The following is a 27048-nucleotide window of genomic DNA, read 5'->3' as shown; positions in this document are numbered from 1 at the left end:
GTTGCTTGAGCAGTCTCCTTGGCCTTTGGGCACAATCCTGGATTGGGTCGCCACCCCGACACAGTATACCAGCATGCTCACACTCATTTTGCCAACCACGCAAGGATGATAGGCCGAAGTTAACCCCACCTAGCATTAATTAAACAACTGAGCAGGATTTGAACTCAGGACCCTGGGATCCAAAGCCAACCACACTAACCATAACGACAATACCAAGCATTGATTTCCAAGCAGATGGCAGATGACCTTGAGTAAATGAGAGGGTGAACAGAGGACAGAAATGGTGAGCAAGAGCAGCAGAGCAGATTTTTAGGACACGTGTGCTGATGCTCTCTCGATCGGTTGCAGATTCTGAGTCGAGGTTTGACAGCAAGCTCTCCACCTTGTCAGGAGAAAAGGACGCAGAGTTGAGAAAAACCTAGGTGCGACTGGGTAAGTGGTGACAGAAAGCGATGGGTCTGGGACAGAAGATTTAGAAGCAAACAAACAGTTCAGGCATTCAGCATTTTGATGTGCAGTGTCAGCTGTGCGGCCATTTGAGGTAAGGGAAGAGATGGAGGTGGGACATACACCAGAAACAGTCTTAACCAGATGCCACGAGGAATTGGAGGAGGGAGACAGGTTTGAGAGTTCAGACTTGAGTTTAGAAAGATGTTGTTTTCTGGCTCTCCTGAGGATAGACACACACTTGTTCCGAGCTTTGTGGAAGGAACTGAGATTTCCTTCAGTTGTATTTGCTTTCCATGAGGTGATGGCAAGTTGTTTTAGGACAACTGCCCCACCACAATCTTCAGTGTACCATGGGCAGGAGGAAGGGTAGGACACCTGAAAATGAGATGGGATAAATCTGTGCATGAGAGAGAGCAAATTTCTTCAGAAAAATTCCCAGGATGAGTTGATATCTGCAACTGGTCCAGACGGCATCAGCCCACGTGTCCTAAAAATCTGCTCCTCTGATCTTGCTCACCCTCTCTCTGTTCTATTCACCCTCTCATTTGCCCAAGGTCATCTGCCATCTGCTTGGAAATCAGCAAACATTACTTCCCCTTCATAAAAAGGTGCAAAAACAGATCCCTGGAACTACAGACCAATCAGCCTTCTCCCAATCATCAGCAAGGTTATGGAATCCATCATCACTTCAGACATTAAATCCTTCCTCTTCTCCAATGGCTTGATTTCTTATCCTCAATTTAGTTTCAGACCAGGTCACTCCACCCAGGATATGTTGCATCTGCTCTCCCAACAAAAGATGGAGGTCCTCAATGCCAGACATGAAATCAGAGCCATATCCCAAGACATATCATGTGCTTTTGACATGGTCTGGCACCCTGCCCTGCTCACCAAATTCTCTTCCTAGAGTATACAAGGTCATCTCCACTCATGGCTCACAGACTTCCTCTCCTGTCGCAGCCAACGTGCGGCCCTAAATGGAGTTCTTTCATCCCCTCGTCCTGTCGAGACTGGAGTTCCTCAAGGCAGCGTTCTGGGCCCTGTTCTTTTTCTGGTTTTCATCAATGAACTCTTCTACTCTCTTTGCTGATGACTCCATCCTCTGCCGTACCATTTCTCATCCCTCAGACCGGCAAACAGCAGCTTTTCACTCTCTGCAGATCATAATAAAATCACAAACTGGTCCAAAACATGGAACATGTCTTTCAATCCTGACAAATCTCATACTCTCACTATGTCTTTCCGAAAGGACCGTTTAGAACTCCCCCCCCCATCCACTTTCTCAACAATCCTGTGGAAGAATTTCTTTCTTTCAAGCTTCTGTGTCTCACTATCTGCCATGATCTTTCCTGGGAAAGCTACATTTCAAACCTCGCCTCCAAAGCCAATCGCCGACTGGGAATCCTCCATCGTGCAAAGTCCTTCCTCGGCCCACCTCAGCTCCTGACCACATGCAATGCTTTCATCCGGAGCCTGATGGAGTACTTCTCTCCCCTTTGAGCTGGTGCTCCTGCCTCTCACCTTTCTCGGCTTCACGCTGTGGAAACCAAATGATTTTGGATCATTGGTATCTCCCGCGATGAGGGTGAGTCTTTCGGCCTCTCACTCTCTCACCGCAGGCAGGTCGGTAGTCTTTCTGTCTTTTACCGTCTCCTCTCCGGTCTCGCCTCCCTGCTCTGTCTGCGATTTGTCCCCACCACATTTCTACAGGGCTCTCAAGTTCCGTCAGCAACCCCCTTCTGGGGAAACTACCAAAATCATGAATCACTGCTCACCTTCACTCTTTCATTTCTCTTTTTTCCTACCTTTGGAATAAACTCCCTCACTCTGTTCAATCCCATTCTTCCCTCCAGGCCTTCAAAACAGCTATTCACCACCACCTCTTATCATCCCCCATCCAAATCCGATCTTTTCTACCCCTGTTATTCCACCACAAACCCACTCCCTTCAATTTCCCTGCTTTCCTTCCTGAAAGTCTCTGAAATGTCCATCTTGTATACCCCATGTTCCCCACCACATCCCTCTCCCTTTGACATATCTCCTAATGTCTCTGTTCCCCACTGTTTTATCCTTCCCACTCCCACCCCTCTTTTGTCATACCCCCCTTGCTGTGCATTGTGTGTTAGCTCTCATATGAGCCTTGACAAGGTATACAAAAAAAATCCAAAAAATCAGAGAGAGAGAGTGTAAATGGAAGACAAGTCTCGAAGCTTGATTGCTGCTTGAAGACCCTGCCAGTCATCCTGAGTGAAATTGCAGACTCGTCGGTGCTGAGGTGTTTCTCTAATAATGGCCAGAGACATGACCGTTTTAACAAGCATATGGTCAGATGAACTGATTGGAGCAGAAAAAAGAACTGCAGACATTTTCTGAGAAATTGGTCCAAAATTAAATCCAGAAGACATGGAGTACCGTTGGCTGAGATCCGTGTCGGGAAATTAACAGATCACAGAAGTTGACAGAAGAAAGCATTTTGAGATGCTTTCTCATTTAAAATGTCAAAGGATCAGCATGCATTTCCATATGATGTATGCAAAATCAAATATTTCAATGTATTCATAATTTGTACACGACGCCAAAGGTTTTGAACTTCATCAATATATATTTGAGGCTCATCCAGGATACTCGTGACTCGACGAAAAAGTTAAAAAAAATCTTAAGGACTGGTAAGAGTCTGAATGAGCAGGAAGGATTAAGCTCAAGTCTGAATTATAATGAGGGCCTTGAAATTGGTAAGAGGCTGCAAGGCTTGCCCTTGAAGCCAGGTTACAAAGGGATCTTTAACATCCAAGTTTCAGTACAAACAGCCACTTTTCACCAGTATTAAAATGAAAAGAAAACAATCGGACATTACTGGAAATGTTAGTTTTTAGCCGCTGTTAGAGTTAGTCCGAAACGGGGGCTTATTGATTTGGTCTCGATTTTCGTATCCGTGCGTGGGTGCGTGAGTGTGCGGCCGCAACCATATCTCGAACATGTATGGACCAATTTTATTTGTACTTGACACAAAGACAACACATGATGTTATACATGTGCACATCATTTTGTTTCACGACATGATCAAAGATGCCTGACTGGAAGCCATTTTAATTTTTAAAAAACATGTCTTAAAAAAACGCGTGTTGAACATATCCTCGAACATTTCTCAGGCATTCGTTTACCAATGTTGTTCAAACTTGGTACACGGATAAGGAATGATTGCTTACATATTTGCATCATGTTTTTTTTTATTGAGATCAGATCCAAGATGGCTGACTGGTGATGATTTTAGTTGTAAATAAAAACCCGAAGTTAAACACGTCCTCTGCCATTTCTCGGACATTCATTTAGCGATGTTGTTCAGACTTAGCAAACAGATAAACAATCATGGCTTCCATAAGCTCGTCATTTTTGTTTTCGAGAGCAGATCCAATATGCCGACAGGCAGCCATTTTGTTACTTAAATGTGACCCGACCATTTCTCAGAAATGCATTGTCCGATTTTGTTCAAACTTGGCACAAGCACAGTGCATGGCGGCATACATATGTACCTCACTTTATTTTGTGATCTAATCAAAGACTGGTAGACTGGCACCCATTTTAGTTGTAAATAAATATAGGCTAGTCTAACTCCGTGCAGCAAAATTACTAAACCAATGGGACTTTGACATTTTATGTCTTATTTCCTTGTTTTTCATGAAATGCAGTTCTATAGATTCCTGAAAACAGGAATGCTTTTGCTGTAATCTGCAGAGTACAGTGAGGATAAAGTTTTGCATTGCAGAACTTAAAATGGCATATACCTACCCATTATATGCTTTCCATTTGGATGGATGAGTATTGTTAATGGGTACACCACTTCCAGGCCAAAAGAATGTATCAGCTTTCACACCCTGGGATTCAGCTGTCAACCAAATCTGCATAAACCAGACCATAATCACATGAAATACACCACCATGACATACTTAGAAGTATGAAAAAATGTTCATTTTAATAACAGATCAGTTGAAACTCTCTAAGTATCGAAAGGGATCATTGCATTGAACATGAAACCAGCCTTGGTGGCATAATGTTTGGTGTGTCTGCTCTCTGAGTCTTGGAGGTCAGAGGTTTGTATCCCCAATGAGTCATTCAAAAGATTAAAAATGGTATGTGCTGCTTCCTTACTTGATGCTCAGCATTTAAAAAGGATCAAGCATGGACAAAGAACCATAAATTAGTAATAATAGTACAGGCTGTGATGGGCTTAAGGGCTCCTCCTATGTTGAAGTTCCTTGCAATGGAACTCAAACTATTATTATCATTACTGTTACCTCTGCCACCGAAGGTGGATGGGGTTTATGTTTTCACCCCTGTTTGTTTGTTTGTCTGTCTCATTGCGGCCAGGATATCTCAAAAAGTTATGGATGGATTCGGACAAAACTTGGTGGAAAGGTTGGGTGTGCGACAAGCACACATTGTTTCGATTTTGCTGAAGATCTGAATCCGAATACTCAAAATGTTTCAAGCGATTCTTCACCATTTAAAAAACGATATATAGTACATTATTTAAAAAAAAGTTATAGACGGATTATGACAAAACTTGGTGGATGACTTGGGTAGGTGACAAGAACAAGCTTATTATAATTTGTTTCTGGTTCAGATGCAGATCCAGCCTATCAGTGGGATACAAAACATAAACTGTTCAGCCTGGCAGGTGTATTTGCTCTACCAAGCACCATTCTAGCTATTGTTATTATTATTATTATAATTACTGTTATTTTAATGGGAGTATTGATTGCTCTTCTCTGACATATCAGATATCTGCATGGAGTTTTGTCAAATTTGTCCAAAAGTGCAATTCTGATGAGATGCTGCATCTCAAAGCATGTTGTCTATTGCATGACAATGTAAAGTGAGCCGTTCTCTCTGCATTATCGTTGTGGAAATTAAATAACCGATATTATCTCTTGAAAGGTGTATGCTATTGAGTTCAAGTACTCGAAACAATGTTTTACCTGCACATGGAATGTTGTGTTTGGTTTGAGTATAAAAGGATGTGAATGCGAAATTTGTATAGTAATTTGTTTTTACAAAATATGAATCAGGCAAACTGAAACAAGTTAATTAATGAAGTATGGGAAGTAGCAAAAGGACCAGGGCCAACCCGAGATGAAATGACGCCCCAGACAAGGGGCATCTTCGGTGAATCCTCTCCATTTCTTCAATTATTTAATACCTTTTGAGGGAGTAGTGAGGGGGTAGCAAGGGGAGGCAGTGGTTTGGTGGTAGTGAGAGTAGGCAATGGTGAGGAGGTAGCATGTGCAGGCAGTGGAGTGGGTGCAGAAATTAGGCCAGGGAGACAGTTTTTGTTGGCGATTAAATTATTAAATATGTAGATTGTTCATTCTGCAGGAAGAATCGTAAACATAGAGTTCTGTGTAGTTTTGAAGGAGCAGGAGTTAGGGACAATGAATGAACGTTAAATGATATTGTAGCGAATCACGGTAAGAAGACGTTGTTTGTGGTACACCAAGGAGCAAATTATGTTGGGAATATTTACTTGGAGCATTTGAAGAATAGATACAGGATATTGGGTAAGCAGCAGAAAACAGAGTTGTGAGGTAATGTTTTCTGGTGTTTGTCCAAGATTATTTAATGGAATATAATTTATGATCAAAGTAACAGATGCTAACCTATATGGTTGGAAGAATGGTGTAGGGAGGAAGGTTTTGCATTTAGGAAGCAATGGGAACTGAAAAAGGGGACAGGTGCGACCCCCCCCCCCCGCCACAACCTCCCCCACCTCCTGCCCACAAAAAAGTTAAAAGTTTATTACCTCCGTCTCTGCAACTGAAGATGGAAAGAGGTTATGTTTGCACCCCTGTTTGTCTGTGAACAGGATATTTCAAAACGCTGTGGACAGATTAGGACGAAACTTGATGGGCAAGTTGGGAGTGCGACAAGGATGAATTGATTTGATTTTGGTGAAGATCTGGATCCGGCCCATCAGTCGGATAAAAAAAATGTACACTATTCAGCCTGGCAGAGGTATGCGCTCCATCGAGTGCCATTCTCGTTTCATTTTTAACTTCCTGGTCCCAGTGATATTCCTGAGCCTGCCACACTTTTGTCTTCCCATTTCCTCCCCCCATTCCCAAAATGAAACAAGAAAAAGACAAGCAGAGATTGCAGAGCATCGCCAGGACTTGTTTTGTGTGGTGTGTTGTGTGATCTTTGTGTACTGATGTGTTACATAAATAATGAGACGTAATTAGATCTGCCACTTTATAAATGCTGGCAGTGATGACTGGTTCAGCCATTTCAGAGAAGATTTTTGAAGGTTAAAAAAAACAAAAACAATATGGCTGCCAAATCACGTGACCGGATGACATCATCAAAAAACATTTTGTGGACCATTTTATCCCCATATGACCCTCAAAATTTTCCATACTGATCAGATGGAGCATTCTACATATGCAATTATGACGTCATAATGAAAGAATCTATGATTTCATTCAAAAAAAAATCACACTCATTCCCTATGAGGAGTACTTGCAACGTCCCAAGTTTCAATGTTTTCCTTGGTGCAGTTTCGAAGATAGAGGCCCAAAGTTTTTTTCCCGTTTTTCCAACATGGCTGCCACAATACATGACGTATGAAGCTGTAATTATCAATAAAACATTTTACATGAGTAGTCGCACCAATGCTGAAAATTTTGTCTCAATCCGACAAGTGGTTGCAGAGAAAAACACGAAAGTTCTTTGCGAACAAACAAACAAACAAACAGACAAAGAAACGAAGAAGAAGAAGAGGTCATGCAGAGCACGATACTTGCAAAATCCATAAAACAAATTTGACCTCAAAAATAATTGGTGGTTGAATTCAATGACCAAATCCGCAACTCCTCTTCAAATTGCAAGTCAATCAGATGAAAATTGACGATTTTAGAAATTCAGCCGATGTCCTTTTGGCCTATGTTTACCGAAAAAAATAATTGGTGGTCGAATTGAGTCACCTGATTTGCAAATCCTCCTCTAATTTCAAATCAATGAGGTAAAAATTGAGGATTTTAGAAATACCACCTTAATCATTAACCTTGGGCTTATGTTGACCTTAAAAATAATTTGCTGGTTGAATTCAGTGACCTGAAACATATATCTTCTTCAAATTTCTAATCAATCGGCTGAAAATTTTGGATTTTAGAAATACCACCTCAATTGTTGACCTTGGGCCAATGTTGATCTTTTGACCTCAAAAAAATACACTTCTTACTTATGACAATCTCCACCATGTGGTGAAGTTTCATGAAGATCGGTTTAAAATTGTGACCTGCAGACGATTAAACAGACAAACAGACAGACAGAATAGCAAGAAAAAGATGTCGTGCAGAGCACGATACTTGCAAAATCGACCCCCTCTCCAAAGTTTGCCAGGGATACATCAAATTGTCCATTTAATTTCGATTAAAATTGACAATCTTAATCAAAGCTCAAGTCAATTCGATAAAAACTGATTATTTTTTCAGATTGAAATTGATGATTTTAGAAGTTTGACCTTGAGTTGACCTTTGACCTTTTGATCTCAAAAGTAGTTGGTTTCCCAATTCAGTAGTGCACTATGCAATTGCTGTTTAGTTTCAAGTCAATCGGATGAAAATTGAAGATTTTTCAGATGAAAATTGATGCTTTTAGAAGTTTGACCTTGAGCTAACCTTTGACCTTTTGATCTCAAAAATAGTTGGTTTTCCCATTCAGTGATGCAATATACAAATCCTGTTCAAATTTCAAGTTAATGGGATGAAAAGATAACGATTTTAGAAATCTGACCTCAAGATGACCTTTGACCTCAAAATCAATCTGCTTCTCAGTAAAAACCACCTCTTCAACTTGGTGAATTTTCGTGAAGATCAGTTTTAAATTGTGACCCGTAGGCGATTGAGAAACAGACAGACAGACAGAATATCAAAATCGACTAACCAATATACTTGAAAAATCGAAGATTTTGCAAGTAACAAACGGACCCAAATGCAATACCCTCTCCTTCAGCGAGGGTAATTAAGTCAATGACTTGACAGGTTAATTAAATTTCCTGTTGGTGTAGCACAGGTATGATGGGCTGAATGGCCTCCTCCTGCATCACATATCCTTGTTATAACTTTGTGGCAGATGCACGCAGAACCTTGCTGCCGGCACCCCACCTGAGCCCAATGCCCCAGGTAGTCTAGTCGCCTGTGTCACTTGCTCCTAAATCCTGCCCTGATAAGGATTGTACTGTAATAAGGGACAAGGATGAATCCTCACCAGACCATTAACAGTACTTATCCCAACAAATGAAAACCATGTTACGGGTCGGTACATGTACTTGGTCAACATCAACTGGAACATTTTGATTGAACTGCTTTGAGTGCGAGGTCTGCAAGTCAATATTCATCCATGGAATTCCTTAGCCAAGTCTTTTTTTCTTCAGAATCCTCTCAAATATGTTGTACTCCTGCAAAACTGCACTTTTGAAGAATCTGAGGATTGAAACGTCGAGAGAGCTGCTTCTGGCCACTCCTGGTTTCACGTTTTCTTTGTTGAACTGCACTTTGAGGTTGGTTTCCACGAAAGTGCTGTGATTGTCTTATTCTGGAAATCTGTCAATATGCAGTGGCTGCACATGCAGATCTTGTCGTCTTTGAAGACAGTCTATTCTTCTGATGTGCGGGTTTAAGGATTCTTGGTTAAAGGATGAGCTTTCAATGTTAGAAGCTGCGTCATTGGATACCTTCACACAATATGTGATGTACCATTGTCATTGTGGATATTATACAAAAATTTAATATCGAGTAGTTTTCATCAGGAATGAGTGTAATTCCTGCCATGTGACCAGAGAATAGCACCTTGTTGGAGTGATTCACATGGATACAAGTGTTGTGCAAAACCGATCTTCCTCAAGTGTGCAGGTATTACGGTCATTGATGACCAGTTAGTTGCAAACTGGATCGAATGGTGCACGTAAACTGGGAATTTGGTTGACATGTCCAGCACAATCTTTGGTGACACATTTAAACTAAAATCAAATGATATTTGTTGTTTATAATAAATATATTCGTATAATCATCCAGATAGTTGTGTGCATTATATTGTTGTGCATTTTATTTATTTGTATACAGCTTGTCGTTGTTTGGCTGCATCATTTTTCTGGGGGTGCAGCTGTGCCACTGATGCTGTGCCCCTGTTACCAGTAAGCTGGAACTCATTTTGCCAACCTCAGAAGTTCTGATCCTTTCCGTTTTTCTGATCCTGGCTTCAATTTCTGATCCTGGCTGAGTCATACCAAACACTAAAAATTGGACACGCTGTTTCCTCACTTGATGCTCAGCATTTAGAGGATAGAGCACGAACAAACCTCGTGTGTTGTCATCCCATGAGGAGAAGAAAATTTATCCTTAATTGCCCTGCTGATTGCAGGGAGCAAACGACATTATAAATCTGGCATCGCTGGTACCCAGAGTACTCCGGGAAATTCCGTTACTTCCCCCAAACTCAGCAGCGTTTTGTCTGAAGTCAAGTCCAGTGATGTATCATGTATTTGTCTACATTAGTACAAGTAATTTGTGTCACATCTCCACGAGCCGAAGACAATGTCATAAGAAATACAAAGAATATCTGAAAAACAATTTATTGATTTAAAGCCAGCACCAGTCAGAGGGCTAAGTCACGACAGAAGTTGTATTAATAGTGGTTTGATTCCTTACATTATATTCTAACAGGAGGTATGTTTAATTTAATAAAGTTCAATTTCTTTTACTCATAGGTTACCTGTTATGCATTTGGTTTAATTCTCAACACAGATTTCTAAATCAGGAACAGGTTGATTTAGGTCCTGAGATTGTATGCTCCACCAGAAATTCCCAAAGCCGTTTTATTCCACTTGCACAACATATCACATCACAGACTTTAGGTAAAAGTAAATTGTTGATTATGTTGTGCTTAAACTGACCGGTTGTCCTCCCCACCAGCGAGGCTTGTTTTTCTCAGGACTAGACAGTTTGAAATGAGCGTCAAACTCCACATCATACATGCTATTGGCCACAATGCCGTGTGATTCTGGATAAAGACCCTGTTCAAGAAAGGAGAAAGATCTTTCAATGGTGACTTTGATACCATGCCACCTTGTGATACACAAAAGCTTTTATCATATAAAAATGCTTCTTAATACTAGTGTTTTTAAGAACTTTTGACTTAGCAGTGCCTTTACACACAAAATATTTTAAAACAGTGTTAATACAAAAATGGATGTTCACGATGAACAACAGAAGGATAATCATGGTGTCTGACATTTGACTTACAGTGACGATGCTGTAATGGTTTGGAAAGGTCTTGGTTGGGTAAACTGCTTTCATGTAAGGCGCAGATGTTCCACACTCTCCTGCCAAACATGGTGAAAAGAACATATAAACAATGACTAAATATACAAAATAACTAAAAACACAATTTGACTTCACGTTCTGGATCTCGACCGAAGGTGGCGGTTCCTATTCAGGGTCTCTGCCAACTTTCTCAAAGATAAGTTTTCTGGTTGTTTTTGTTGCGTTTTTGCTGTTATTTTGTTATCTCTGTTTTTACTGTGTTCCGAATTCAGTCTTGTTAAAACCTGTGATAATTGTTGAGTTTTCGTCATCTTTTCATGTCGGGTATCCTTGAGGCCTCCCCTTCCTCCCGTTTATGTGCACGATTGTGTTTATTGTATTTTCTCATTATCATTGGTTCGCAGGCACCAGCAATGACCACTATTTTCGTTGTGTCTGTCTATCTGTTTGTGACTCTCTCCAGAGCATAGCTCCGTGACGTTTGATGCGATCTTGATGAAACTTGGACACAAGCTAGATATCATGGTCTAGTTGTGTCTTTTTGTATGAGGGGCATCCCACACACCTTGTGGGCAGAGCAACGCCCACTTTAACTTTTTTCTCGATTTTTTTCTCGCAATTTCATTTCCTAGGAGCTGTGCGTAATGTACATAAGTACAACATATAAAAAATCCGATTTTATTTGGTCAATTTTGAGGGAAGAGGTTTTTATGGTAGGGCTTCCTCAAAAGCTTCCACTAACTCAATTGTACCTATTGTGGCATTGTTCAATAATGCCCACGAACCATCGTCACCTCCTGGCTCGTCAGTTTTTATTTTTACCACTTTTCCCTACACCCTCCTTATATCCCTCCCAACCATGGGCGTCGATTGCTTTTGAAAAGTGTGGGGGGGGGGGGACATTGCAAGTCCAGCTCACGAAGCCCACTTCGTGCTGGTGTGGACACAGCAAGTCTATCCTTGCAAATTATTGATTTTAAACGCTCGTTGACATGCTGCCTTCTGATCACACAAATCCCTTAAATTAATCTGACCATCTATCGACCATCTTTTTATCAAATGTAAGCTGACGGAGCGAAATTAATCATACACATGTCAAAGAATGTAATCAAGAATTGTATATCAAGCCTCCTTCTCACGACCCTTGAACTGATTCACTAAACATAAACTGAAAACTAGACTGACATACAAATTGATATTACACGAGTATGGTCAACTTACCTTAAAGCTTGGCAAAAATATTAACCCTCTCGTCTGCCGATCCAGTTAAAAACTTTGTAGCAGTCTTGGAGGGTCAAGTGCAGTCAGACGATCTTGGTGAAGATGACAGATCATGAGATGGTTGAGGCATTGTTGGGTCATTGTGGAACGTAACCAAGTCTTCATACGTCTGAGTGTGCTGAATGACCATTCTGCTTCGCATGAACTTGCTGGGGAAACCAATAGAGGCCAAAGCAAACGTTCTACCTGTGGGAACATTTGACAGACTTCCGGTACCATGTCTACAAATATCTTACGGTAATCCTCAACAGATGAACCACTGAACTGGTTACGAAAGAAGCCAAGGTCTTGCTCTAGGGAATCCGACAGTTTGGGATATTTGCGGACTATTTGTGGTTTGAATGACCCAGACAGGAGCATTTCATCCAAGTCCCTACACGCCATGAGGTTGGTTGATGTGAAGTACTCGTTCAAGTTCTCGGAGGCACAGTCGATGACTGAAACATTCAACTCCGTATACCTCATCTGCAGAATTGGCAGTGTATTCCTGCATGCCTCCATCAAGTCTCTTCGGAAGCTTGCACTTAAGAGGGAGGGTCACTGGATCTAGTTGGCAGTGCTGGAGCTTCTGTTGTGCTGCTTCGAAAACCTCCTTAAACGTCTGGTCGGTACGGAGAGATTGGAGATTCTGTGCAGTTACCTTTGCAGCAGTAAGCATACCAGAGACGGTAACTTGTGAACCCTGAAGTGCCTTATTCAGGTATTCAAGGGATCGGAGAAGAGGCAATGATGCAAACAGACCGAGAACAGACTTTCCTGATGAAAGACAGCTTCGAATACCGTTGGCTCGCGATGCAGTGTTCGTACCAAAGTCATCACTTGCTTGTTGAAGGGCATCCAGTACCTCTTCATAGTTATCCAATATCGATTTCACAGCAGGAGAACGAGTTAGCCAACGCGTCGGGCAAATTGGCCTCAGGCGTCTAGGGCAAGGAGTGTCGGCATCATCAGCGTGGATATTCAAGTACAGATGCTTGAATTTTCCAGAGTTGTTGTAGATGTTGCTGAGTACCTGGACATAATCAAGGGCATCTCTTATGAACGGTGCAGTTTGTAGGACTTTGGTTGTAATGAGTTGGGTGACATGAGCTCCACAGTGAACATAATTGGCCAGCTGTTGGAGTTTTTTTAGCTGTGCTTGACAGCCCTTGTACTTTCCGGACATGTTGCTTGCCCCATCGTAAGTCTGCGCTCTAAGGTGTTCAATAGGGAGTTGACACCGAATTAGGACATCCTGAAGCATCTTACAAAGTGATACTCCTGTTGTTGACGATACATGGTAGAGGCCGATGAGATCTTCTTGAACATCAAAGGAATCCGTCACATAGCACACACACACCGACTCCTGCTCATTACCCTGAATATCTTGCATTCCATCAGTTACGAGTCCGAACTGAGTGGACATTTCATTCACGTTACTGCAGATATTTCTGAGGATGGCTGACTCATCAACTGTAGAATTTCGTTCTGAATTTCTCCACTTGTGAACGTCGTCTTCGTTGACAGCCATGTCTTGAGGTTTATTTCATCCTCAGCCCATAACTGTAAGAGCATTTTGAAATTCCCTTCAGAGGCATCCTTCCCACGAATTGCAAAACCTTGTCAGGCTAAATATTGCAGTGAGGTGATAATTTTCATAAGTGCTGACTGTGCAGATCTTTGCTCTTCCAGCAGTTTGCTGCTCAGCTGCACATGGACACCAGGTTGACTTCTGCGACATTTCAGATTTTCAGAGGCAAGCCTATGTGTGTTTGATCATTCGTGCTGTCTGATTTTTTTTCTGTAGCCTTTTTCCAGTTCCGAAAGCCCTTTGAGACAAATGCGTCTTCTGCACAGCGGGCAAGTTCGGTAAGTTTTTCACGAGAAGCGTCCGTACAGATGTGACAGAGTACACCGCCGATGCTCTGATCAAAATGAAGCCACGGAAAATCTTTGAACCACTGTTGTTGAAACTTCAAAACTTTTGGTTTGGCAGTATTTGGACTGGGATACAACTGACATCATCAGGTTGAAAAGGCTGATCTGGGAAATTAGGCCCAAAAAAAAAAATGTTGCATTGGCGTAACGGGTCACTGAAAAATAGGGTAGGTCGGTCGGGATCTTTTTTTTTTTTTTCCTAATAAATCCCTCCCAAAATCTCCCCCGGCTCGAGTACCACCCTTTTTGTCGGTGGGTTCTGTCCGAAACACTTCCGAGTTTTTGCGATCACGATCGCAATCAACAAGATACTTGAAAACGATAGCAAAACAACAAAAATAGCAATAAAATAGGGTCGGCAAAATTTTTCGATTGCAAAAAAACAAAAAAAAAAACGTAGGGTCGGCGGAATTTTTAGGGTCGGGCGGGTTACGCCAATGCAACATTTTTTTTTTTTGGCCTTAGGCCGAGTACTCACACATGCACTCTTTTCTGCTATCTTCTCCTTTGAATCGTCCACCTCTTTATGGGAACTTGATTGCTCCAGGAGAGTGGTCGGGGATGTGCTACTTGATGCTGTCGCGAAAAACTTTCTGATATCCATATCCTCTATGAAACGAGAAGGGAATTACATTTCAGTTGAATAAATTTTGACATGTGAATTATAAGGGTTATTTTTGCATAACAGGGCAGTTTTATTCGGTCTATCCTTTATCCTTATTCTGTCGGTCTATCCTTCGTCTTTGTCCTCGTGCAAACGGAAAATTATTCGGATGATGGCGGAAGAGAAATTCCTTCCGGAACGTTATTTTTCCTAGTAAAAATTGCAAGCCGCGGCTAAGCTACTAAGTCTAAGCCTTTTTTAATCGGATTTTCGAGGTAATCTCATTACAACCCTATAGATACTGTATAATCCGAGAACAGAATTCAAAAATAATTTTCCGTTCGTTTGTCCGAACCGCTTTGGTGAATTTTGCATATTTTTCAAGAGCTACCTTTTAAAATCTATAATTTAATCCTCATAAGTCCGATGACCGAATGATACCTCTCGTTTTGTCGGTCTATACCTCCCCTAAGTCCAAGTACCAATGAAAAAATTATTTACATTAACCGCTGCAAAAGCGAGTGAATTAGTGCATTTTATTTTATGTTTCCCAAGTATTCAAAGCTAATTTAGTCGCCAAAATACCAACTTTCCCTCGATTTTCACCCGCTTTTCAAAGTTGGGATTTAGGCCACTATTATCGACTGCGAAATATGAAAACAGAATTACAAAATATCTTTCCGTTTGTTCGTGCGAGTTGGTAGAGTGAAACCGCGTCATCCTGCACAAGCTCCACCATCTCAATCAGCATACCAGGCCGCGAAATATTTTATTGGATTATAACTCGACGGTGCAAAGTCGCAAAAATTAAACACACACATCATCGTGCAGGTAATAACATCAGGCATCCGGCGATATAACTTAGAAAGGTGAAATAACTATTTTGGTCACTAAAGGGGCCCCGAGCCATTGCGGCCTAACACTATCCGAGGCGTGGTGCTCCGGGCCATGAAGCCGCGATTTCTTTAAACACTCATTAAAATGACGATACAAAGTCTGAAAACGTCCCAACATACCTCAAAATATCCAGGTCACGTTCCCTGTTAGTGGGTGAATAATCCAACGCTTGGCGAATTCTGCTTCACAATGATAGGAAGAGCCAACATTGAAGGATCAAAAAGAAACGTCGCTATGGACGCTTGGCCGGTGGGAGACCATGGCTTGGGCAGCACGGATTCTCAATGTTGAATTGTTAACCTATCATCTTTAATAGAACTATAATAGACCAATAAAACTAACGGTTCTTTTTCTTTTGTTGTTTTTGGCAAAAAGTAAAGATCCAGAGAGGCTCTGTATTGGTGTGGGTTAGTACCACTCTCTCACCTGCCATAGCTCTTCAGTAAAAGACTTCTGTGACTTATTGGGACTGACACAATCTGTCAACTTCCCGACCAGGATCTCAACCAACGGTACTCCATCTCTTCTGGATCTGATTTTGACCAATTCCCCATAAAATATCTGCTGTTCTTCCTTTGCTCCAATCGGTTCTTATGACCACGTCCTTGTCAAAGTAGACATCTCTCTAGCTGTTATTAGAGAACCACCTCAGCACCGTTGAGTCTGGCATTTCACTCAGGCCGACTGGCAAGGACTTCAAGCAGCCATCAAACTTCTAGACTGGTCTCCCATCTCTACTTTCACTGAAATCAACTCATCCTGGAAATTCTTCCAGAGAAATTTGCTCTCACTCTCATGCACAGATTTATCCCATGTCGTCGTCAGTTGTCCTACCCTTCCTCCCACCCATGGTACACTGAAGCTTGTGCGAGACTGTTGTCCTGAAACACCTTCGCTTCACCTCATGGAAGGCAAATCGAACTGAAGGCAATCTCATTTCCTTCCACAAAGTTCTGAACAAGTGTGTGTCGACCCGGAGGACAGCCAGAAAACAACATTTTTCTATTCTCAAGTTTTAACTCACAAACCTGCCTCCCTCCTCCAAATCCTGGTGGAATCTGGTTAGGTCTGTTTCTGGTGTATGTCCCCCCTGTATCCCCTATCGGCTCTCTTACCTCAAATGGCCGTACTGTTGTCACTGCACGTGAAAGGGCTGAATGCCTAACCTCTGTGTTTCCTTCCAAATACTGTGTCCCTAATACATCACTTTCTGTACCCACCTTACCCAGCCACACCAAACTGTTCCTGGACTCTGTGTTCTTTTCTCTTGGGGAGATGTCAAAGGGGGAGATTTTGCTGTCAAACCTCGACTCTGATTCTGCAACCGGTCCAGACGGCATCAGACACATGTCCTAAAAACCTTATCTGCTGTTCTTGCTCATCCTCTCTCTGTTATACTCACCCTCTCATTTACTCAAGGTCATCTACCATCTGCTTGGAAATCAGCTAACATTACTGATCTTCCTAAAAAATGTGCAAAAACAAATACCTACAACTACAGACCAATCAGCCTTCTCCCAATCATAAGCAAGGTAATGGAATCCATCATCGCTTCCGACATTAAATCCTTCCTCCTCTCTAATAGCTTGATTTCCGATGATCAATTTTGATTCAGACCAGATCACTCGACACTGGACTTGCTGCTCCTGCTTTTCCAACAATGGATGGAGGTCCTCAATGCCAGCCATGAAATCAAAGCCATCTCCCTGGACATATTGTGTGCTTTCGATACAGTCTGGAAACCTTCCCTGCTCACCAAACTCTCTTCCAATGGTATCCAAGGTCATCTCCACTCATTGCTTGTGAACTTCCTCTGCTGTCGCTGTGAACATGTGGCTCTTCATGGAATTCTCTCATCTCCTATTCGTGTCCAGGCTGGAGTTCCTCAAGGCAGTGTCCTGGGCCCAGTACGTTTTCTCGTTTCATCAATGACCTCTCCAATTCTTTGGAAAATCCTCCTTATCTCTTTACTGATGACTCCACCCTCTGCCGTACCAGCTGTCATCCCTCAGTTCGGCAATCAGCATCCTCTTCACTCTCTGCAGACCTGGATAAAATCACAAGCTGGTCAAACACGTGGAATATGTCTTTCAAACCTGACAAATCTCACACTCAATGTCTCTTCAAAAGGACAGTCTGGAACCCCAGCCCCCCCACCCCCAACACCCCCCATATACTTTCTCAACAATCCTCTTGAAGAAGTCCTTTCATTCAAACTTGTGGGCCTACCTCTCTGCTGTGATCTTTCCTGGGAAAGCCACATCTCCAAGCTAGCCTCCAAAGCCAGTCACCAATTGGGTCTTCTCTATCGTGCAAAGTCATTCCTTGGTACACCTGAGCTCCTGTCCACCTACAAAGCCTTCATCCACAGCTTCATGGAGTACTGCTCACCCCTACGGGCTGGTGCTCCTGCCTCCCACCTTTCTCGGCGGCTTGACGCAGTGGAAACCAAGGCATTTAAGATCATTGGTATCTCTCGCGATGAGGCTGAGTCTTTGGGTCTCTCATTCTCTCACTGCAGGCAGGTCAGTGGTCTTTCTGTCTTCTACCATCTCCTCTCCGGCCTCGACCCCATGCTCTGTCTGCTGTCTGTCCCACTCATATTTCCGCAGGCGCTGAAGGTCTGCCAGCAACTCCCTTCTGGTAAAAGTACCGAAATCAAGAATCACTGCTCACCTTCATTATTTCAGTCCTCTTTTTTTCCGCCTTTGGAACAAACTCCCACTATCTCTTCAATCCCACTCTTCCCTCCAGGTCTTCAAAACAGCCGTTCACCACCATCTCTTATTTTCCACAATCTAAATCCTGGATCTTTTCTACCCCCGTTAATCCATCCCAAACCAGCCTCCTTCAAATTCCCTACTTTCCTTCATGAAAGTCCCTGGAGTGTCCATTGTTTTTACCCCATGAAATTATATTTTTAGGTCGCAATGCTAAATGGAGGTTTTTCTTGATTAAATTTTCGCCTTGTTGTTCAAAAACTTGCTGGATTGTCTGCTGTTATTAACAATGCTGATATGTTTTGTTCAACTTTGTGATAATCGTCATACTCTGTCACAGAACGTCAGTGGTGGAGAAGCAGCTTCCTGAGCAAGAGTTCGACTGGGTGGTTTGCCATCGTCTTCCCAGCAATCGTTTGGGCAGGAATTTGGCCATGGTGCCGGCATTAGTTCACCTCATCTTCGTGAAGAACACCATGGGGATCTTTAATGTCCATCAACTAATGTGGGTAGACCTGACGCCCAATTTAACGTCCTACCCCATAAAAATTAAGTGCCCCGTCATAATGAACATTAATGCAATCTATACTTTATTACAAAAGTAGTTTGTTCATAATTAGGTGGGAAACATTCTGTGATTGAAAAAAAAAAATCACATTTTATGGCTCATGCTGAAGTAAGGAAAACAATCAAAAGTCAATGAACAAAGCTTAAAATCATTATCATTATCATATTGTGTTGAAGCATTTCCAGTGATGTGAGTGTCTGACATACGCAGTTTGTTCAGGTGTGGCAGGAGGCTGTACCACGTTTTCATATATTCTGCACGAAAACCATCCAGAGAAATTAAGATCAATGGTTGGCGGTCAAACCTGCAAGGGAGTAAGAACATTTCTGAATTTAATATCAAGCATTCGAAATTATCACAACAAATTGACATTTCATACCATCAATTGAAGAGCTGTGGGAAGTGACTTTAGGGTGATGAGGATACTTATGCTTACACCAAACATTTATTAATTTCCCTTTGGAATATCTTGTACATGAAGGAGACACATAAGGTGCTATGATCTACATCTTGCAAAGAGGCAATATTTCAACAACGTTCCAAAATCTTCTTCCATCCTGCACTCTACAATCCCAACTTCTCCATATTCTCTCCTCCACAAGCATCCAAATGACCATCAATTGTGATAGTATGGACAGATTTTGGACTAACTTGGTATCAAGAATGTGCAATTCGTTTTAGGATTCACATATATACAAATAATGGTTAATTATTTCATCAGCTAGGCTATAACCTGTTCCAAACTGCAAAATATTTTTCATTTTTAAACAATGACAATACAGGTAGCTTGTACACCCTTAATGGACAGCACAGCGCAAGAGCAGAGAAAACAAAGTAGAACAATAAAGAAGCATACTTAAGAGTGTAAGCCTTCTTATTATATATCTTAAAGTACATTTTTTTCTGGAAAAGGGGGTGAAACATGATGCCCCTGACAGGTGGGAGGAAATGTGGGGCAAGATCCCCCCACCCACTCAACTTCCCAAATATTCTCCTTGGTCCTAGTTATATTGTCACGATTCTGGAAGCCTTGTGCACACAGACAGACAGACAGCCATCCCCATAGCTTAGTTATTTTGATAAGTGTGTTTCTAGTTAGGGCCCCCTACCTGTATCTAATGGGAATTACATACATGTGCTGCGAAGTTATTTTGATAGTTAGGATTTTTATAACAACAACAACAACACCGACGACACCTGCCTTCTCTTCCTCCCACCATCCTCCACCGACACCATTGCACGCGTGCGTGTCAGCATGTACCCGGGTGGAGTTCACGAAGACCTGACGTCTCTCTCGCCAAATCTGGGGGGTGTGAGTGAGGTGGCCGTATGTCGGTCAAAGGGTGCAGAGCGGGCTCCAAGAGAAGCAAAGCCTCTTTGGGGGAGGGGAATCGAGATGCCCCGGCACACCCCCTGACCAATCATGGAGAGGCGACGGATTTCCCCGGTGAATGAGGTGCGCGGATGGGTGAGACGCGTTCCCCCCACCCTGACCGAGGGTGAGAAGAAATAGATGGGATGGCGCAGTTTTGTGGATTTTTCTGGTCGTCTGGTCTCGTGTCGCTGCTGGTCTTCTGGACTCGTGTCGCTGCTGGTCTTCCGGCTCTCGTCTCGTCGCTGGCTTTGGGCTCATCACGTGCAGGAGGAGCGTGCGGGAGCCCGACGCTATCCTCAGTACCCAGTGCTTGCAGCGGCATTGAGCTGCGGGTTCGAGTCACCACCGATCCTGGACGTCGAAGACCGCACGAGGCGGGAAGGTCCATTTCGTTTATTTTGGGTGGGCATCTGTCTGTGGGCCCGTCTTTAAGTAGGAACTGTTAAGTGCTTTTTGCCTTGTACATACTGCATTTCTTATAGTCGGATAACTCTGCCCTTTATGTGTTCCTTCCCCACCTATTGTAAATATATATATATATATATATATATATATATATATATATATATATATATATATATATATATATATATATATATATATATATATCCATTTGTTCAATGTATCAGCTCGTTTCTGTGTTTTCTTCATTGGTCTAACACAATGCATGTTGGGGAAATAAAAAAGGCCGTTGTTGCCGTAGTTGTGTGCATTTGGACCGACGGGACCTCGGTAACCATCCGCTCAGGTTACGCACGGGTCGAGCACGGAAACGACTCGTCCCGTTTGAGCCCCATCGAGGGTGTGAATACTCGGTAAAACCCACGTGGGCCTCTAGGTATTTTGAAGTTTGGCAAATAACCCTGTACCACGCGGTTGATTTATTGACGATTCACGATCCTGTAAGGGACCCGTAACTTCGGAGTTATCCGAGGGTGACGATCTAGATTCCGGGTGTTCGGTGGAGCCGACCCTACTGCTCCACCTAGCAGTCGTGTTCGCAGCCGATACCCGGCCCACAACAATACGTTTAGCATCCTGAAGATCCACACCAGAAGGCAATGGCTTACAAAATAGCACACAATTTAAAAAAGGAAAAAATATTCAATATCTTAAACAAAAGGACCAAAGAGGATGTATTAAAGTGGATAGGGGACAATCTCACCCTAATTTTCCTGCTGGGGCATCTTGCTCCACCCAGTGGCATACCTAAGGTATGGCAGGAATGGCACATGCCCTGGGCACCACTTGAAGGTGGGGGGGGGGGGGCGCCACTGAGCAGGACTCGGTCTCTGTCAAGAATGGAATATTGAAGTTGAAAGACGTCAGAGACGAAAGAAACGAATGGCTGATGAGAACTCGAGAGACGCTGGGTTAACAGCCAAGGAGGAAATAGAAAGCGTCATGAAGGGAACACTCGACCATCTTCACAGGGAAATGGACGAAAGGTTTGCTCGTTTGCACGACACTGACGCCAAGTTTGGGTTCCTTCTCGATGTCGAGGGACTGTGTTACGGCGCCAACAGTAAAGATCTAAAGAAGAAATGCGTAAATTTGGGCGAATTGTACAGCTCTGATGTTGATGGACAGAAGCTATATGAAGAAATTTTGAATTGCAGAATGTTGCCATCAAGTCTGGCCAACATGAAAATATCAAGACCTGAAAAGCTTCTAAAATTTATTGTTCAGTATGGAGATGAGAGCGTCTTCCCCGATCTTCGCATTGCTATTCAGATAATGCTAGCCATCGCAGTTTCCATCGCCAGCTGTGAGAGATCATTCAGCAAGTTAAAACTAATAATTTCGTATTTGAGAGCCTCCATGGGTCAAGGCAGACTCTGTGATCTTGCTCTGCTGAGTGTAGAAAGAGAAGAAACTGATAAAACTGACTTTGAGCACATCATCGATCAATTTGCATCAGTGAAAGCAAGGAAGATGTCGTAATTTTCATGTCGTGCCATAATTTGTTAATTAAAATATTAACAAGCTTGGGTTGTATTTTTGAGCTGATATTATGGTAAAGTTATCTAAAAGATGGGTGTCAGATGTTTGGACAGGGGCGCAATTTCAGTGCTTGAATAAGGCGCTATTTTCCGTAGATACGCCCCTGGCTCCACCTTACTTTATTTGTTACACAGAGATGGCATTTTGTGTTTACGTGAATTTGGGATGAAGGAAAAAAAAATTCCAAAGCATTGTTACCATACAATCATATTGGATGCTACATCATGGTTAAATACTGAGCAAACAGTGTCAAAGGTCAGTATATGTTCTGAAGTAATTGTTCCTTACCCATTTGGACATGAAGCAGTTTCGATGGATTCACATTCAGTACCGTCAACCCACGACTTTACATCTGTTGGGCATACGAGGACAAAAAACAGAAGAAATACACACTTATTTATGCAAAGATAATGTCAGTCATATTATAAGTTGAGAATATGGAGGGATCACCAATTTGAAACCAAAAACTAGATGGTATTCATGGAATACTTACCCCAACACAGTCTTGAGAAGCATTTGGTGTGAGCCAATTCTTCTGGCAGCAAGTTTGTAACTAAAATGTTTTTTTTTTCTTACTTAAAATCAAATGGAAGACCAAATAAAATAGGTACTGCATTGCAGTCATCAGAATTGGAGTCGGTCATCAGGGGACTTCCGGTTCCGGTTCTTGAGCGACGGTGGCGGTTCTTCTTCAGGGTCTCTGCCGACTTTCTCAAAGATAAGTTTTCCAGTTGTTTTTGTCGCGTTTTTACTGTTATTTTGTTATCTCTGTGTTTATAGTTCGGTCTTGTGCTCAAACTTGTGCTAATTGCGGAGTTTTCGTCGTATTTTCAACATCAGGCTTCCTTGAGGCCTACCCTTCTTCCCGTTTGTGTGCACGATCGTGTTTATTGTATTTCTCCTGATTACCATCAGTTTTTGTTTTCTCCACTTTTACCTCCACCCTCCATCTATCCCTCTCAACTGCACCCTCTGTTTCATGTCTCAAAATATTTTTTAAAATACAACAAAAATTTCCTATGACCTCACATCACACAAACGTAACCATGTGACTTACACCCACCATCTTTCTTCCTCTCTCTGCCGATCTAGCATCTACTATTTTGCCAACCCACATTCACCATACACCTTCATGATTTTTTTTTCAACCTTTCCTTTACCAAATGTTATGTAATCTTAATCAAAAAATTTTACAATTAAAAAAAAAAAACCGTTTCTTGAAATGTTACAACTTTCTCTTTCACTGGTTCTCGTATTACATCATAATTCATGACTTTTTTTTTCTTCAAAAGGCTGTTTTCAATTCGAGCTTTCTTTCATCCCTTGTCTAAAAAATCCCATTGTTACAACATTTCTTTTCTCCAGTCTCTTAATTCTCCTTTATTGCATCCCTCACGTAATGTCTGGAATCGCATCTCTGACTTAAAAACATTTTTTTAAATCCCAGTTTGCAATGCAAGTTCGTGTTCCATCAATCGTCCTTTTTTTTTCCAATTTCAGAACCAATTCCCCCACCTTCTTAAATCTACCTCCTCCTAACCCCTCACCTGCTATTCCCTCTCCTTACCCCTCTCATCTTGCCCCTCATCCAACATCCACCCTTGGCACCTCTTCAGTGTCTTCTGCTTCAGTATCAGCTCCTCCTCTGTTGTCCCAAAGTGTGGTGTTCTTACATTTACGGGCTCCATTCTAACCCAACAGATATCTCGTACTCTCATTCAGGACACTCGTCACCACAAACATGCTCCTTCCTTCCTCTCAGCATACCTCCCCCCACTTCCCAACCTTCCAAAACTTGTACCTCCCCCTGCCCACTCCCTTCATCTCCATACCTCAAACAAGTCTCATCCTTCACCTCTCCACACCTCTCCCATCGCTCTCCTGCACCTTGGCCATCCCTGTTCTCATTGTTTCCCCTCCCTCCCAAAGCTTCCCTCTCAAATCAACATTCACACTTTTCTTCCTCCAAGCTTCCCTCTCTCTCTTCTCAAAAACTTCCCCCTCACGCTTCTCCCTCAACTCTCCCCACTCACCCTTTTCCCTCCAATCTCCCCTTTCACAAAGTTGCTCCCTCTGACATCCACAAAGCTGCCTCCTTCCCCCATCCTCTCTCTTCCATCTCATCACTCCACATCCTTCAATCTTCAATTGCCCTCTGCCCCCTCTCTTATAACTGCCCACCATACCTCAACCCATCAACACCGAGCCTTTTCTCCTCCTCATCCAGCCATCTCTCCGAGCTCTTCTGCAATCCCCCACACTCTTTCAACAATTCTCCTTACCTCCCCCTTCCTCCCTCATCCTACCCTCCCCCTCCACTCCCCTGCACCCAAAATCTCCTCTCCTTCCTCTTCCTTAACAGTGTGGCCCTCAAAAATCCAGGGCCTTTGCACAAACCTGACAGATCTCTCCATATAGTTTGCCACTGACAAACTAGACATAATCTGCTTAACAAAAACTTTCCTCCATCAAGATGTCTCTGACTCCCGAGTATCTCTCCCTGGTTACTCCCTCCTCCGGTATGACAGACCTGAGCCTCATCCTGGTGGCGGAGTTGCTCTCTTCATCAAAGACTCTATTCCTCACTCTCCATGCACTGCCCTTTCTCCCCCACACCCCCAGGAATACCTCTGGCTATGGCTTCCCCTCCACTCTCACCTCATGTTTATAATGTGTGTTGTACCATCCACCAAGCAGTGACGACTCCATTTACATCTCGCTCTCTGAAAACATGGACAAACTTCTATCCACTCATCCAAACTCTCTCTCTTCCTCATATGTGGTGACTACAACTGTCACCATGGTAGTTGGCTGGGTGTGGATACCTCTCTCACCTGCCATGGGACTTCAGCAAAAGACTTCTGTGACTCATTGGGACTGATACAATCTGTCAACTTCCCGACCCAAATCTCATCCAAAGGTACTCCATCTCTTCTGGATTTAATTTTGATAAATTCCCCTGAAAATATTTGTTGTTCTTCCTCCACTCCAATCAGTTTATCTGATCACTTACTTGTCAAAGAAGACATTTCTCTCACTGTTATGAGAGAACCACCTCAGTGCCGTCGAGTATGGCATTTCACTCAGGCCGACTGGCAGGGTCTTCAAGCAGCCATCAAACTTCTAGACTTGTCTCCCTTCTCTACTTCCTCAACTCATCCTGGGAATTATTTCAAAGAAACTTGTTCTCTCTCGTGCACAGATTTATCCCATCTCCTTTTAAGTTGGCCAAACCTTCCTCCCACAAATGATACATCGAAGCTTGTGGCAAGGCAGTTGTCCTGTCCTGGCAAGACAAGGCAGTTCGCCTCATGAAGAGTAATCTCAATTCCATCCAGAAAGCTCGTAGCACGTAACAAATGTGTGTCTACCCTGAGGAAAGCCAGGAAATAACATCTTTCTTATCTCAAGTCTGAACTCTCAAACCTGTCTCCCTCCTCCAAATCCTGGTGGCATCTGGTTAAGTCTGTTTCTGATATATGTTCACCTCCCCACCCCCACCACAATCGCCTCACTTACCTCAAATGGCCGTAAAGCTAACATTGCACATGAAAAGGCTGAATGCGGAAACACCATGTTTGCTTCTAAATATTTTGTCCCAAACCCATCACTTTCTCTACCCACCTTACCCAGTACGACCCACCTGCTTCTGGACTCTGTGTCCTTTTCTCCTGACAAGGTAGAGAGCTTGCTGCCAAACCTCGACTCAGATACTGCAACCGGTCCAGACGGCATCAGCCCACGTGTCCAAAAAACCTGCTCTGCTGCTCTTGCTCACCCTCTCTCTGTTCTATTCACTCTATCATTTGCTCAAGATCATCTGTCATCTCCTTGGAAATCAGCTAGCATTACCACTCTGCATAAAATGTGCAAATTCAGATCCCTGCAACTCCAGACCAAGCAACCTTCTACCAATCATCAGCAAAGTTATAGAATCCATCATCACTTCAGACATCAAATCCTTCCTCTTCTCAAATGGCTTGATTTCCGATTATCAATTTTCATTCAGACCAGGTCACTCTACCCTGGATATGCTGCTTCTGCTCGCCCAACAAAGGATGGAGATCCTCAATGCCACACATTCAATCAGAGCCATATCCCTAGACATATCACGTGCCTTCGATACAGTCCAGCACCCTGCCCTGCTCACTAAACTCTCTTCCGATGGTATCTAAGGACATCTCCACTCATTTCCTGCACATTTCCTCTCCCGTCACAGCCAACGTGTGGCCCTGAATGGAGTTCTTTCATCCCCTCTTCCTGTCCAGACTGGAGTTCCTCAAGGCAGTGTTCCAGGCCCTGTTGTTTTTCTGGTTTTCATCAATGATCTCTCTGACTCTCTGGAAAATCCTCTTTATCTCATTGCTGATGACTCCACCCTCTGTCTTTCCATCTGTCATCCCTTAGCTCGGCAAGCAGCAGCTTCTTCGTTCTCTGCAGATCTGGATAAAATGACAAGCTGGTCCAACACGTGGAACATGTCATTTGACCCTGACGAATCTCACACTCTCACTATGTCTGTCAGAAAGGACCATCTGGAAACAATTCTCTTCAAAAAGTCCTTTCATTCAAGCTTCTGCGTCTCACAAAATGGCATGATCTTTCCTGAGAAAGCCACATTTATAAACTGGCCTCAAAAGCCAGTCGCTGACGAGGCATCCTCCATTGTGCAAAGTCCTTCCTTGGCACACCTGAGCTCCTGACCACATACAAAGCTTTCATCCACAGCCTGATGGAGTACTGCTTTCCCCTCTGGCCTCGTGGTCCCACCTCTCACCTTTCTCCACTTCATGCTGTCGAAACCAAGGCATTTCGGATCATTTGTATCTCACTCGACGAGGCTGAGACTTTGCTCTCTTACTCTCTCACCGGATGCAGGTCGGTGGTCTTTCTGTCTTTGCTATCGCCTCTCTGGC

General features: G+C 42.9%; 1 protein-coding gene across 4 annotated transcripts in view; it reads right to left on the bottom strand.

Annotated features, from left to right (window-relative positions):
- LOC147035205 (venom phosphodiesterase CdcPDE-like) overlaps positions 1-27048 on the bottom strand; it is a 160915-nt gene that overhangs the window by 103621 nt on the left and 30246 nt on the right. For all 4 annotated transcript variants that reach the window (XM_085895297.1, XM_085895287.1, XM_085895312.1 and 1 more), the window contains 5 exons: positions 22421-22484; positions 18960-19057; positions 10746-10825; positions 10397-10516; positions 4237-4346 (listed from right to left, as the gene is read on the bottom strand). In XM_085895297.1, the coding sequence (XP_085751423.1) occupies positions 4237-4346; positions 10397-10516; positions 10746-10825; positions 18960-19057; positions 22421-22484 (472 nt within the window). The remainder of the gene's footprint in view (positions 1-4236; positions 4347-10396; positions 10517-10745; positions 10826-18959; positions 19058-22420; positions 22485-27048) is intronic.

The sequence above is a fragment of the Eptatretus burgeri genome, chromosome 1 (genome assembly GCF_056783735.1).
Source record: "Eptatretus burgeri isolate ZD-2024b chromosome 1, Ebu_testis_v1, whole genome shotgun sequence".
NCBI classification, from domain to species: domain Eukaryota; kingdom Metazoa; phylum Chordata; class Myxini; order Myxiniformes; family Myxinidae; genus Eptatretus; species Eptatretus burgeri.
The sequence above is the reverse complement of the archived record's forward strand: the minus strand, read 5'-3'. Positions and strand labels throughout refer to the sequence as shown.